Raw genomic sequence first — 15,955 nt, forward strand, 5'->3', positions numbered from 1 at the left:
AAGAGAAGGAACACATAGTAAATGGAAAAGTTATACGACACCACAAAAGACTTAACCAAGAAATTTACTGAATTAATTTTTAATTAGATACTCACATTCCAATCTATTTTGGAAAAGAACGCATGCCTCTTAATTTCTTCTACTCCATCTGGACCTGCTCCTTTTATAAGGAAGAAAAATGTCTGTGAACTATCTTCTCCTTGGTCAAAGGAATGGCTAGCAAAATTATTTCATATTTCTCTTGCATTAATTTTAGATGTATGACTAGCAGAAATGATAATACCTTGTTGATCACTAGAAGAGCAAACAGGCAAACTACACTTTTACTTTAAAGCCTATTTTACACAAAACCCAAAATTTATCATTGATGTTATGAATATTATGATAAAATTTTAAATATTTTGCTAAACATTTTACCTAATCTGTTTGCTGGGTTTCTTTTGAAGAGCATTCGCAGAAGACTCTGTGCTTCAGGACTCAAGAACTGGGGCATTCCAAGTTTGGCCCTACAGAATAAAAATAATTAATAGTATACAAATATATTTAGGTGAGAATCAACTCTGCATTCTCCCTTCCTCTGTCATTTAAAAAATCTGTAGCAAAGCAGCATCACTGAGAAATTGCCTTCAGACATCAGACACAGAGCAAAAGTGCTGTCAGTCATGTAAACATGTTTGGGGTTTGTTTTGGTTTGTTCTTTTTTTTTGAATAGTATAATATTTTCAGTAATGACTCAGGAACTTAAGTAGAGGAAGAGGTAGCAAAACACATAGCGAAGAATAGCTACAGGATAACAGTTTACAAACTTATAAATTTTTGTAATATGCTTTGATTCATTTATAGGTCCAGTTATTACCAAATGACACCAAACAAGCCATTCTGATAGTTCATATAAAAGACAGTTTAGAAGGAGTAAGAAAACTACCAGAATAGGACATATACCAAGAGAACCCAGGAAAAACAATGGGAAACCTAAGCTAGATAACAGCAACTGATTTAAGGTAGGACATTTTAAAAGATCAGCAGGTAAAAAAACCTAAAAAAGATCACTCCTTTTTTCTTTTTACTTGCCCTTCCCAGTCTATTTCAAATATTATTTTTCGAGCTTGCCAGTCTTCAATTTTTCGATTTAAGTTTTTGTAGTTCTGTCATTTAGTTTTGTTTTGTAATCCTTGCTATATTTTTCTCATCTCCCCTTAACACTGAGTCTCCATCCTCTCACTGTTACTAGGGCTCACTTTTTCTTATAACAATGATAATGGTAAGGAGGAGTATAATTCCCTCCTTTCCATCACTAATTCAACCTGTACCTTGTTTTTTTCTGTAACAGTCCACGACACAAGCTTTGTGTAGGTTTCAGTCAGAAGACATGATCTGCCTTGTATTTCAGGTATTTGTAGATGTCCATCTCCGTGACACTTCAGCAAGTGCCTATGTGTTGCCACTGGTTCACTGTTCATTACTTGAAAACTAGAATTTGCAATATTTTCCATTCCTTTCAGCATTAAAAAAGTCAGGGGCAGGGAGGAGGAAAAGTCTGAAAAACTTTGCCTTCTTTGGGCTCTTCAGTAACTAAAGGTAGATCAAGGCCACCAGTGGAGTGGAGGACTGTGCAGTGGGCTATCCAATGCTTCCTGATTGGAATGCACTACTAGCAGCTGAATTCTTACTCATGCATTTTATATTTTGTGATACCGTTGCATGTTCATGTGATGTCATTTCTGCTCATAGTCAAGTATCAGAGCTACAGTGAAAGCAGGGAACACACTGTCTGCAAAAGCACAATGGTAACATTTACAATGTTACTGAAGGACTGCGAACAGACAAGTATGATAGGACTGTGCTGGGGTGGGTGGGAATCTTTGTCCTTTTATAATCCAAAACAGCTCCAACATGAGGATGCAGCCCTGGAGGTTTAGCATGAAAGGTCAACTGCCTAGAAAAATCTAAAACCAAGCCAAAACCAATTGCAAACAATCTATTGGAGAAGTGACTCAATAAACAGAAACAAAGGACTGGTATGTACTGCAGTCCACAGAGGAGTGAGTTAGAGGCCCTCGTGCAAACTACAGAGATTATGACTCTCATTGCTCCTTTTCCATCACGAAGGAGCACCTTTCACAAAATCCCATACTGGACATATGACACAGCAGAAGAAAAGGCAATCACCAGGTCCTCAGAGTTCCCATGTCATGCAACTACATGAGTGACAGCAATTTTTTTCTGACATTCCTGATGGACAACAACAAAGTTTTCTATGAAGGCATACCTCTTCAATAAAGAGAAAATATGTTTTAAAAATTGAACTTTATTGCTGCAACCTATGATTTCTTCAAACTACAGAGTTTCTCAGTTTTAGGTAAAACACACAAGAATAAACAAAAACTTGTCTTGATAATGTTGTGAGAAATAGAGAACCCAAAAAACCATGTATTCTAAGAAGAATGCATTTTCTGTGGATTTTTAGGAACAGAAGGTAAGAAAAGCAATATATCTTAAATGATACACTATGAAAATATCAGTTCATATGCACACCTGTCCATTTTAAAGTTTTTTAAAAAATTTAAGGAAAAATATACCAGTATGCAGAAAATAAAAAGAGAACATATAGCCAGAAAAAAAAAGTGTGAACTTATCAGAAAACACTTTAAAATATCTTCTGTTTTTCAGCTGTTTATACTACCAACAGCAAAATACTTCTATGTATGTACTATTCATAAGTGTAGAAAACATTAAAAGAGGGTACAATATCTTTACATCATAAAACACACTGCACACTTTCTGTGCAGCTATTGGAAACTAATAACAATTACAAAGACTAGAAGGTGAAAAATAAAGTTGGCAAGGGAATTAAGAGATTCATGCTCAAAGGAAATCTGAAAGTAATTACAGAATCATAGAATCCTATAACGGTTTAGGTTGGAAAAGACCTTTAATATCATCAGGTCCAAGCATTAGCCCAGCACTCCCAAGTCCACCACAAAACCATGTCCCTAAGTGCCACATCTACACATCTTTTTAAAAACCTCCAGGGGATGGTGACTGCACCACTTCCCTGGGCAGCCTATCTCAACCCTTGACAACCCTTTCTGTGAAGAAACTTTTCTTTTAATCCAGTCTAAACCTCCCCATGCACAACTTGAGGTCATTTGCTCTCGTCCTGTCATTTCTTATTTGGTAAAAGGGACCAACCCCCATCCTGCTACAAACTCCTTTTAGGTAGTTGTAAAGAGTGATAAGGTCTCCCCTGAGTCTCCTTTTCTCCAGGCTAAACAACCCCAGCTCCCTCAGCTGCAGGGATCTGCAGCTTGTGCTCCAGACCCTTCATCAGCTCCATTGTCCTCCTCTGGGCTTGCTCCAATACTTCACTGTCCTTATTGTACTGAGGAGACCAAAACCTCCCCAGTGACAAGTACAGGGGGACAGTCTCTGCCCTGGTCCTGATGGCCACCTAATTTCTAATACAAGCCAGGATGCCATTGGCCTTCCTGGCCACCTGGCCACATGGCTAGCTCATGTTCAGCTGTCGACCTCTGCACAGCTTTCCAGCCACTCTTCCCTAAGACTAGAGTGTTGCATGGAATTGTTGTGACCCAAGTGCAGGACCCAGCGTTTGGCCTTATTGAACCTCACACAATTGGCCTCAGCCCATTGATCCAGCCTGTCCAGATCCCTCTGTAGAGCCTTCCTACCCTCCAACAGATCCACGTTCCCTCTCACTCAACTTGGGATCACCTGCAAACAGGTTGAGGTGCCCTTGATTCCCTTGTCCAGATTGTTGATAAAGATGTTAAACAGGACTGGCCCCAAAACCCAGTCCTGGGGAACACCACCTGTGACCAGCCACCAGCTCGATGTAATTCCATTCACCACCACTCTCTGTGCTATCAAAGACTATGAATATCAATTAACTGGGGAGATGCAATGAGAATATTCTACATGGCAGCTGAATACAGAAGATATTTATAGCAACAGTGAAAAGACTGCTGAGGAACAGAGTGAAGTCGCAAGCAAAGGGAAGAAGAGAAAGATGCGACTCATGAGACATGGATAGAAAAAAATGCATGGCTCCTGAAACAAGTGAGAGTGCAGTAGAATTATCTCAGACTAGCTTCTTGTAAATAGGAGGTGGTGAGAATTGCTGTGAATAGATAGAACCTTTTAGTTAAAGACACTGAATAATCACAACATGAAGCTTTGAACTGGCATGGTGCTGAGCCAGCAGAAGAAAGTAGCATCACTAAATATATTTGCAAATAAGATGAGGAAGAAAAACAAGGGCAAAGAAAAACATAACTTATGCATTATGAAAGCAAAAGCAAGGAAAAGAATGAGTTTGTTTTCTAGCGGTTTTCACATTCTAATTACTTAGAAAAAATATGAAAGAATTTCATATATTTACTTTTCAAAACAGGCTGTTGGTGTAGAAGAAATGTCGACTTATATACGGGTAGACAAGTGGTAACAGGATACAATGATAATCAATAAAGCAGAAAACAAATGAGAAAACTAAAATAGTCTTACGAGTTTTCATGGAAAAAAAATGGTATTAGTTAAAAATGGATGGAAACAGAGAAGTGAACCTATGATATGAGGAAACAGACTTGTTTGCACAGTGTTTGGCTACAGTCCCGAAAACAGGGCAGTTACGCCATAGGTTGTATCAGTTTAGAGAATATGTGGGGAATCAGCAGGGAAAAAAAAGCAGACCTTCATTAGCAAAAACAAGAGCATTAACTGCATGAAGGAAAGCCATTTCCACAATATAGCTAATGCAAAATCTATACTGAAAATAGCCAAGGGGAAAATTGGAGCTTGGGCAAGCTATAGGAGAGTACAGAAGGGAGGAGGCACTTCAGCAAATAGGGGAAGTATTGGGGAAGCAAGTTGTTGGTAGCACCATTAATATAAAGAAGTAGGGTGAGGAGCTGGTAAGATAAAGAAGGAGAGAAAATACTTTCTCAAAAAGCCCCAAAAACCTAAAACAAAGGAAAAAAAACCACCAAGGAAAAAACGCACAGGTTATCAAAAAGGATAAGAAAGTTAAAAAATATTATGGAAATAAGATGGGAAAGATCATATGGCTGAAGTTATTATTACAGATTAAAGAGCTGCTATGAAATTCTTTGTACCTGGTATGGGGGAGGAATAGAAAAGCAAATTAGATAGGCAGCAAAGGGAATTAATAATATGGAATAGGGAGTGAGGATTTACCAGTACCTTTGAAAATGAGGGAAGAGTAGAAATTAGATATTGCAGCCCGGAGGGCATCCCTGTAGAATACCTGATGAGATATATAAATAAGAGTGTACTCACTTGAGAATCATAGTCATGGTTTCTTTTCTGTCTTTCCCTTGGAAAGGTAGAGTACCAGTGAGCATTTCAAACTGTATAGAGTAAAACTTTCATCAATTACATTACCTGGACAAAAACTAATTTTTGACAAAACTACTTAGCATCTTAACCTTCCAAAATTCATGCATGATAACAATCAAGTTTGTGCAAAACAACTTCATTGTACAGTTTAAATTGCTACAAACATTGAGCAGCTTTTGCCATTTTTAAAGCTGCAAAATATTTTCCTATATTGCTTTACATACTTTTACCTGAACAATTTAGACTATAACTTTCTGTGTTTCAATCTTGCCTAAAAAGTTTATTCTTGGAAGACTTGATCTACACAGCTGTATTTTTAGTTTTCAACAAAGTGGGGGGTAGGGAAAAAGATTTCCCTTTCAAAAGTTAGTGATGATTTCTCCTCATGCAGAGATTTTTAAAAAGGTGAAAATTTTTAAAATTGGCATGTACATAGCCTTTGTTGAAAAGGGGGAAAGGTTAGTTGATTGACAAAGACATGCATGATGAAAAGTGGTTACTGTATGCATACAGTGGAAATAAAGCCTGAAGGAACACGCAAGAGCTACACAATATGTACATGCACATTCTACAGTGCCTTGTAAAAAGCAACAGACACTGTTAAAATACTGATTTGTTCTGAAAGTGACTGAGTAAAAATAGATAAATATAAAGGCACTTCTGTTGGGCTGCAGTATAATGCAGGGATATCAGGTCTAAGTGAGGTAGTGAAAGCAGTCTGGCAGCAGTCATGGCAGCCAGACTCCTAGGCAGAAATCATGATTTTTTTTGGTTTAAGAATTGCAAAATAACATAGTTCAATGAAATTTCATGGCATACAGTTAAAGACATAAAAATTAAAATAACTATAAAGAAGCCTTCTGAACAGCTTATGCAAACTTAAGTCATACTGAACACAAGGTATCCTATTCCTCTCTTTTCTGGTACGACCCAGACATTCAGCTTTTTAAACATTAAAAATGTACATGGATAACTTGAATGAATAATGTGTGACTGTAGTATCCTTAGATCTACAATAAGAGCATGAAGTTGCACTAAAAGTATTCTTTAAAAACACCATTTTATTAAAATAAATTTTAAACTTCTTACTGCTATCTCTTCACTACTACTAGATATTTTATACTTATAAACAATAGTTTTCCAAGATATATTTAAAAAATTTAAATTTAGTAAAAATGCCAACATGAAAAAAAACCTACTTTTATACTTTAACAGTTAAGACAATTGTCAGGAAGATGTGCGAGGTATAAGGAAGAAAAAAATTTTTTGTTTGTTTCTGGTCCTTCACAAGTTGCACTTGAAAGAAAAACACTTTTTAAAAGGTAAATTTGTAGTGCTGCATGTTTTAAAATATAAAGTTCTTTGGCAAGCTCCTAATTTGTCACAAGCATAAACATTTGTATTAACAGCTCAGCATACGTATTCTTTGTTGCCCTTCTCAAATATTATATTCCAACATTATGTGCCAATAGTACTTTAAAAATAAGCCAATGTTGACCTTCCCTAGTTATAATGTTTTATTTCAGCAGGACAGTATCTCAATGCTTCTGAAAACTTTAAATGAATGCTTTTAGATGTATGGCATCCCTTAAAACTGTCACCATTTTAAAGGACAAATTGCAATACATATCTCGACAATGCCTTAAACATTACTTCGTTTCTAGCAGCACAAGAGGCCAAATGGTTTGTTGAAATATCTTTAGAGTCTCTCTTTCTATGCTATAATTTCTGCTCAATCTAGATACTGTGTACTTACACCACACCAACCATCACTTGAAGTCTTGATCAACACAGAAAGTAATTAAGAATGATTTAAAACTGGATACATACAGATTGTCTATGCAAATTACAAACTAGAAATGCAAGCAACAAAAATATGTCTTAGAGAAAACTGCACTGTATTCCATATACTAATTCAGAGAATTTGTTTTTTTTTAAGGTCATATTTTTGTATTCAAAGTAGAAGCCAAAGTGCTTAACAAGCAGTGCACTTAGACTGTGAAAGCTACATCTAACATCTTTCAGCCATTTTTAATTTTACCATATGCACTTGATAAACACAAAATTATGTTTTCCAGCTTTACAAAGTAAAGCTGAAGTTTAATTATGTTAGTATTATCAACAACAAATATTCTGCAACTACACTGTAATTATCTTTTAATTGACTGTGTTCTTACTGATGTGTGCAGTTGTGAGGAGTGTGTGTGCGTGTCTGGAGAGTTTAGTTTTCAGGTGCTACTTTTACATAGTCAGTTTTCAGATCACAACAGCATTCTAAATGATTAAAAAGTGGTAGGATGACCTATTTTCAGACACAAGAGTCCTTCTTGTACTATAAAGCACACACATTAGTTGCACTGTTGCAGTCATTAAGCAGAAGCAGTAAGGAACAACAACATTTTCTTTTAAAAATACAATTATTTAAGCTCTACGTCAAAAATGAACACAAAGATTTTAATTATTAAAAGCCCTTCAGCATTCCTTAAATACCAAACATGATCTATTAATTATTCTTTTCCAAATTCATATTCCATATACATATTATTTCCCCCAACCCTGCAACTTTATAGTAACTAACCCTTGTAGAAACACCATAAGCAACTGAGCAACTATATCCCAGGTCAGTTCAGTGTCATTTAGATTATTGTGATGTGTGAAAACAACAGTTGTCCTTATTCCACTAAGTTCTAATTACACTGTAGGCTCTAATTAGAAAGGTACTGATCTTCTTTTTCCTCTTGAAAGTAAATTCAAATTAAAAATTTGCATCTAAATTTCTTCCCCGCTTTGGAATAGACAGTATTTTTTCTGTATACTTCAGTATTCCTCTTGGTCTCCATAACATTCAAACTACTATGGATGTAAATATATAAACATATACAAATGCAAAGTATTTGAATTAAGTGATGATAAAAATATGGCATATTGTTGGTGTGGATATGAAACCTAGTCTATGTTCTTGATCCAAACTCTGTGGTATTATTAATTTCATATAATTTAGACTTCCTTTGTAGAATTCATGTAAAGCTCACCTTAAAGGTTAGTGTTTTATTTGTTTCACCAAACCTTGCAAAGCACAGTCTTGTTATTATTTACATTTACCAGAAACCTACCATTAAAACACCAAAAGACCACCAGTCTGCACTCTGTGTATGGCCTCGTCTGTTAACAACTTCTGGTGCCATATATTCCACTGTTCCACAAAAAGAGTAGGCTTTTTTTTCATGATCAATTGACTCCTTACTTAAGCCAAAATCTGAAAGGCAAAAAAAATAGTTCCAACTCTAAATACATAAAAAAAAATAATAATCATGGTTGATACTTCTACTATAATGTGAAGTGTTATGCTTATATCATTTGTATATAAAACCAAATACTAATATGGGAATTACAGAATTCTCCTCTCCTCCCTACATTATCATAGGTCCATAACATCAGATATACTTGTAAAGCAGATATCTTATTGAAATATTTATGTATTTCAATATCTTATTGAAATATTTATGTATTTCATTTATTTCAATTACACTATTCTCTCCACAGCTAAATTACTTATCAGTTAAAATTACTTATTTACTTTTTATTTACTTTACTTATTTTACCACATTAGTTTACCAAAAGAAAAATGCAAAGATTTTATGATGAGCAGAAAAGATCCAGGTATTGCAATTTCCCTTTATTCACCTGTCAATTTGATATGTCCTTCCTCATCCAGCAGGATGCTAAAAACCAAAAAATAAAATAAAAATTAATTAAAATATCTTTTAACTGCTGTTTTGGACAATGTAGTGATGACATTTAGGAATAAACAGAACAGCACACACAAAGACAAGCAGCATTGAACATGCACGAAAATGAGTTATTAGAAGATACTTTCAAACTACACTTTTTCTTTTCCCACAATTCTTTCTTTTCAAAGATAATGAAAGAATCAGTTTATCCAAGTTTTGTTTAACCATTTGGTTAAACTCAATACATAGTAACATTTAGTTGAACTTTCAGTTTTGGCCATTTGCAGCACATGGAGCTTTGTCACAATTGTTAAATATAGAGATGTAGTTGTGTTTCTTTTATACAAGGTATGTTTTCATATGCCTACAAAACAGGTCTTAATTTGTTATTACCATTTCAGAGGGTGTCGACCATTTCAAATAACATCAAGTAATAAATATTTTCATGTTGTACCAAAGGACAAGACCCACAGGCTCTATACTTGGAGCAGGCCTTGTGCTTCCATGTTTTCACTTAAATCACAAGAACGGCCACATTTCAAGATGCCAACTAGCCTTAACCACCACTGAATACAATCACATTTCAAAGCATGTGAAGTGTTCAAGAACTGGATTTTGTAACACCCCCTACACAGCAAACTTCGTTTCTCCAGCTTCTCCTGTGAGGAGCTGCACTTCATCCTGGGGATGAGACATGACCCAGGCACTTGTCCATTTCCCCATCCCTTTCCTTTTCCTCTTTGCAGTTTCCCTGGTGGGAAACAGCCCCACAATAGAGACACAGCCTGTAAGAATTACTCTTGTTACTCCCTTATCCATAATTTACAAGTAATTTCAACATCAGGACTTTTTTTTTTTAATTGAATGCACTCAAGACTTAAACCCAAGGCTAGGTATAGACAAATAGTATTTAAAAAACACACCAAAACCAACAACAACCCCCCATGCTTGAGGCAGTAGCTATTTAGTCTTCCGCCAACTACTATTTCATCCTTTTCCTCTTGTAAGTTAATGTTAGCAAAATAACTTAAGTTCTCTCACTTTGCTTTCTGAAGATAATTTTCCACATGTTAAGCTTATTTTTCCTCACTTCAGAATTACTTAACAGAACACTCCCATAGTTTAAACATAATTCATTCCCTGTTCATTTGTAAGTGTAATCCCATGCCAAAACTCTATAATTTCCTGATTTGAGCAGGAATCTTTCCATTCTTGTCAGTCAGGGCTAAACATTTTTCATAATTTTCTCCTTTACATCTTCTAGAACTCAAATAAAAAAAATTATGGGAGGAAAGGCATAAACAGGAGATAGTATTCAGTCATTTGAATGAAGCACAGGTGACTAGTATATCAAGACACCACCATATTGGAATTGTACTTTCAAGCTTATTTTAAGTTTTCAGTGTAATTGTGTGATTGCCAATACACTAAATAAAGCCTATGACTTACTGTTTTCATATTTTACTTTAAACTCCATTCTGCTCTTATTTGCAATGCATTTTAAAACCCAGCATTGGAAAAAAAATTTTTGCTGTCAGGCTTCAAGTGCAAAGATATAACATATAAATGCAACTTTGTATCATGCATTTGTTCTAAGTTTAATCCAGAAATCCTACAATAACAATAAAAACAAAAGGCCAAGATGACCTCTTCTCCTTTGCATGCATTAAAACACCTGGAAAACCAAAGGCAGGTATATTTTAGTTTATGCTTTACTTAAAGTAACTTGGACTATAGCACTTGGCATATCACTCTGAAGCAAGATGGTCTTAGAACCATAGAATAGTTAAGGTTGGAAAAGACCTTTAAGATCAAGTCCAACCATCAACTCAGCATCACCACGTTCAACATTAAACCATGTCCTCAAGCATCATATGCACACATTTCTTGAATACTTCAAAGGATGGTGACTCAACCACTTCCCTAGGCAGCCTGTCCCAGTGCTTGACAATCCTTTCAATGAAGAAATTTTTCCTAATATCCAGTGTAAACCTCCTCTGGTGCAACATTTTCCCTAGTCTTGTCACCTTCTATCCGGGAGAAGAGGCCAACCCCCACTACAACCTCCTTTCAGGTAGTTGTAAAGATCCCCTTTTTCTCCAGGCTAAACAACCCCAGTTCCCTCAGTCACCCCTTGTAAGACTTGTGCTCAAGACCCTTCACCAGCTCCATTGCCCTTCTCTGGACATGCTCCAACACTTCAATGTCTTTCTTGTAGTGAGGAGCCCAGAACCAGACACCAGATTTGAGGTGTGGCCTCACCAGTGCCAAGTACAGGGGGACAATCACTGCCCTGGTCCTGCTGGCCACACTATTTCTGACACAAGCCAGGATGCCATTGGCCTTGGCCACCTGGGCACACTGTCACCTCACATTCAGCCAGCTGTCAAACAGCATTACCGGGATCCTTTTCCACCAGGCAGCTTTCCAGCCATTCTTCCCCAAGCCTGGAGAATCACATGGGGTTGTTGTGACCCAAGTGCAGGAGCTGGCACTTGGCCTCACTGAAGCTCATACAATTGGCCCTGGCCCATCCATCCAGCCTGTCCTGATCCCTCTGTAGAGCCTTCCTACCCTCCAGCGGATCAGCACTCCCACCCAACTTGGTATTGTCTGTGAACTTGATTAGGGTGCTCTCAATCCCCTTGCCCAGGTCATCAAGGAAGAGGTTTAACAGGACTGGCCCCAACCAACACTGAGCCCTGGGGAACAGCACTTGTGATCGGCCACCAGCTGGCTGTAACTCCAATCCTTACCACTCTCTGGGCCCAGCCACCCAGCCAGTTTATACCCAGTGAAGAATGCACCCACCCACACCATGGGAAGCCAGCAGAGTGCTGTGGGAAACGGCGTCCAAGGCTTTACTGAAGTTTAGGTAGACAACATTCACAGCCTTTCCCTCACATCCACTAAGCAGGTCACTTTGTCACAGAAGGAGATCAAGCTGGTCAAGCAGGACCTGACTTTCATAACACATTTCTAACATATCAATGATTCTTGCATCCTTGCTGCTGCATGGATCTCCATCCCCTACCTCCACTGATATGGCAGATGGAAGGACCTTGGTAGCACCTTTGTCCTTCAAACTGGGATGTGCCACCTCCAGGCTTATCTCTGGCTTTGTTCCCATCCTCCTTCAAACATAGTTTAAAGCTCTCTCAAGGAGCCCTGAGCTAAGAGTCTTTTTCCCCTTTGAGACAGGTGAAATCAAACCTTTTAAGCGAAAACAGCCCACAAATCTCCCCCACCTCCCTCTGTTCAATTTATATAGTAAATTACTTAAGCTTAACAGATGAGAAAAAGTGCATAGGTAGAAGTGCTATAGAAATGAAATCAATACACTGCATTTTTCACAGAGGAGCCTTACTTTTCTGGTTTTAGGTCCCGGTATATTATTCCAAGACTATGTAGATGGTCTAAAGCAAGTGCTAATTCTGCCAAGTAAAATTTAACGTCGTCTTCTGTGAACATCACCTGAAAGAGCAACACAATGTGTTTTACATGTGAATCTGTAAAGCTTACACCAGCACTAACACTAAACAACAACAACAACAGTAGTTTTTCAGAATTGCTCTTCATAGTACTTGAATTCATTTCTATACAGAACACTAGAAATTCAAATTTATTGGTGACACAAAATCTAGGATTTTATAACCCATACTATTTCATACTTGAAATACTTGGACATACTTGAAAAATAATTTTGAAGCCAATATATTATTCTTTCTGCAAAACAGGAGGTTAGCTGTTTCTGATTGTTCCAGAGAACAATTGCAGTAGGACTGACAAATTTTGGAAGCCCTTAAAGAATGTGACTACCTCTTTGGTGGATTTGACCATTTCACTTCTAGACAACAAATTGACCAAAGAAGTCCAAATACCTGAATTTCATCTACAAAGTCAGAAAGACAAGAAAAGCTTATGGATGTTGGTTTTGAAAATACTAAGTACTTTTAGAAAGAAGTTACAGCGATGGTAAAATACCCAAGATGCAACCTTGAGATGTAACTGCAGAAAAGGTAGGTCAAAGAGTAAACTAAGGAAACAGTCTATGTAAGAGCACAGGTAAGAGATCCAGGTAGCAATCCCACTTTTTCAGTTAGGAAGATAAACTAAACCCTGTTTACATTCATTGAAACAAACATGTTGTCCGAATTACATCAACTCTTGTGATTCCCGAGAGGAAACACTGAAATTCAACTTTTCTGAGACTGTAGAAAAAGATAAAAATAAAAAAAGATCCTGCATGATTTGATTCTATTTCAGTTACTACTCAGTTATTTTGTTTATTTGCTTTTAGAATTTAAGACTAATATCTTTAGGTAAAGCATATGGACCTAGAAAAAAGAATGGCAATAGGGAGCAAAGATGAAAATTATTCTAAACAAGAGTTAAAAATTGACAATATAATATATTTTCCCCTTAGTAGTTTAAAGAAAAAAGTGATACCAAAGCTGGTACAAAAGGTTGTTGCTGATATTACTTCTACAAGAGCCAATATTTAGTACAGGCACATTCAAGAAGGGAAATTTCTATAAGAAATGTTTAAAAGCTCAAAGAATAAGATCCCATGATGATAATACACCCACACTACGTTCTTTAAAAGCACTGCACAGAATTCTTCTCTTCTAACCTCAAACATCTGCAGTGTAGACCTCTAGCTTCAAATTAATCACTTTTCCCTTTGTAGTCAGTAGGGAAAAAGCAACTTTTAGTTCATCTGATCTATTTTAAAATCACATGAATTGATATGAGGACAAAATTAATTGCCTCCAGCATATCCATTTCACTCATCACTTATGAATACTTCTCTTAGATTCAGGTACCTATGGTGAATATTTCGTATCTAATCATATTAAGTTTTATAAAATTTCAGTGGTTCAAGATGAAAAAGTCATCAGCAAGAAACGAATATACACCCTTCCTTGGGAATCAAGAATGAACTATGGATTTCAAGAGAAAAGTATCCAAGTTTTTAAACTTTTTACTTATCTGTGGCAAAACAAACTACAAGAAGCAACTTGAAACAGATGGTTTCACCAAAATACATGTAATAATTTATGTGGTCAGCATAGAAATGAAGATATATCTATACACAAAATGTATTGCATTCCACTCTCCTCTTAATAACCACATGGCTTTGCAGTGGCCACCCAATTGTCCCAGATACTCTCATAGCAAGGGAAAATGGAAGGTAGCTACAATTACAAATCCAGGTTATCAGATATATATTGGATATATTTATATCTCTATCAACATATATTGTTTCAAGTTTTTGCATGAGTGATGGCCAAAAAAACTTTTTAAAATATGATATATTAAATGTTAACATTTCTTAGGAATTATAATCAAATTAATTGGAGGTAATGAAACTCTTCAAGGTTATTATTTCCCATATGTACACAGAGATATCACCATCATGACAAAAGCAAAATGTTAACTGTTGGAAAATTACTAAAATAAGCGGAATACAATTCTTGCTTTTTCAGTATTTATAAACAATGTGATTTTCATTCATATGTAAATTGAAAAAGATCTTATTTGACACTGAATTCTGTATATTAAACCCAGACATAAACCAGTTAATTTGAATACAGTTACTTTATATAAAACCATGCTCTTTCTGAATCTTATATTTAAACATGGTAGCAATACGAGAAGAAAACTTTATCAGGTATCTAAGCAGCACAGAAAGGCTGCTTGTCTAAGCCTTTTTTTCAGAAATAATGTAAATTACCTTTTCACAAAGTAACTCCTTTGTGCAAAAAACCCAGCCAAACAAAAACCACAGGTGGTTAAAAAGAGATTAAAATTTTATTCAATGAAAACCAAATTTAAAAAGTAAACTCTCCTAATTGTCTATAGACAATTTATAATCAAATTTTATCAATAGACAATTTTTCAAATTAAAAAACTTTACCTCTTTGGATAAACGTGTAAACAAGTCTCCTCCCCTGAGAAAATCCAAAATAAGATATAGCTTCCCTTCTGTTTGAAAAGCTGAAAAGATCAATTAAAAAAATAAACATTATCTAATTTTACCCACAATCAGAAAAATAACATACCAAATAATTCACCCTTATTTTCATTACCAAAATGAATTCTTATTTGTCCTTTGGGGAAAAACATATTTAATGAAAAAATGTATTTAAATGAATTAAGTAACTGGTCCTCTATCATGGACCAAGTAACTCCTATGTCTTGTGAAAGTAAAGCAAGTCGCCAATGAAATTTCTAAAAAACAAACTTTACTTAGGTTAGTCAGCATTTAAACCCAGATTTTGAAGTAATAAGCCAGATTTAAAAGGGCAAACTAGTAACTAATGCACCTATTTTAAAAACTCTAGAAACTCAGCTTAAGAGATTGTCTAGTTTGCAGAAGAATAAAATAGTGAAAAGTACATTATTTAAGACAGATCAGAGAGAGAGACATGAGGTTTGAACTATAGGAAAAAATGGATCCCAACAGAAAAATGAACTGAAGAAAACCCAAACCACACCAGAAATTCCTCTATCATTTACTTCACTTTACTTTCTGCATGACAGGTTAAGAGTAGTGATATCCTCCCATCTTCCACATAAGTATTTTTTTCCGATTGCCCATACTATTAAAATTAAAAGGTACATTCCCACCAATTTTGATGCAACTGGAAGTAATGCCATTGCATCTGTTTTCTATAGACTAAGCAAAGCAACTAAAAGAAATAAAGTAGGACATAATAAATATTGGTAATTTTGGAAAAGAATGGCTAGTTAATAATAACTGCTTTTTAATAGCACAAAGGGCTACAGACTCTCAGTCCTATAAAGATTTAACACTACATGAAGTCTGCCATGTGCTTACTTTG

The 15,955-nt window shown here is 35.9% G+C and overlaps 1 protein-coding gene across 3 annotated transcripts in view; it reads right to left on the reverse strand.

Moving 5' to 3' along the window:
• The window catches only part of RPS6KA3 (ribosomal protein S6 kinase A3), a 77,076-nt gene that overhangs the window by 19,764 nt on the left and 41,357 nt on the right, over nt 1-15,955 (reverse strand). For all 3 annotated transcript variants that reach the window (XM_027689199.1, XM_027689198.1, XM_027689201.1), the window contains 7 exons: nt 15,028-15,107; nt 12,475-12,581; nt 9,061-9,098; nt 8,490-8,632; nt 5,317-5,387; nt 418-506; nt 96-160 (listed from right to left, as the gene is read on the reverse strand). In XM_027689199.1, coding sequence (XP_027545000.1) covers nt 96-160; nt 418-506; nt 5,317-5,387; nt 8,490-8,632; nt 9,061-9,098; nt 12,475-12,581; nt 15,028-15,107 — 593 coding nt within the window. The remainder of the gene's footprint in view (nt 1-95; nt 161-417; nt 507-5,316; nt 5,388-8,489; nt 8,633-9,060; nt 9,099-12,474; nt 12,582-15,027; nt 15,108-15,955) is intronic.

Source organism: Neopelma chrysocephalum, unplaced genomic scaffold (assembly GCF_003984885.1).
Source record: "Neopelma chrysocephalum unplaced genomic scaffold, ASM398488v2 Primary Assembly neopelma1_76, whole genome shotgun sequence".
NCBI classification, from domain to species: Eukaryota; Metazoa; Chordata; class Aves; order Passeriformes; family Pipridae; genus Neopelma; species Neopelma chrysocephalum.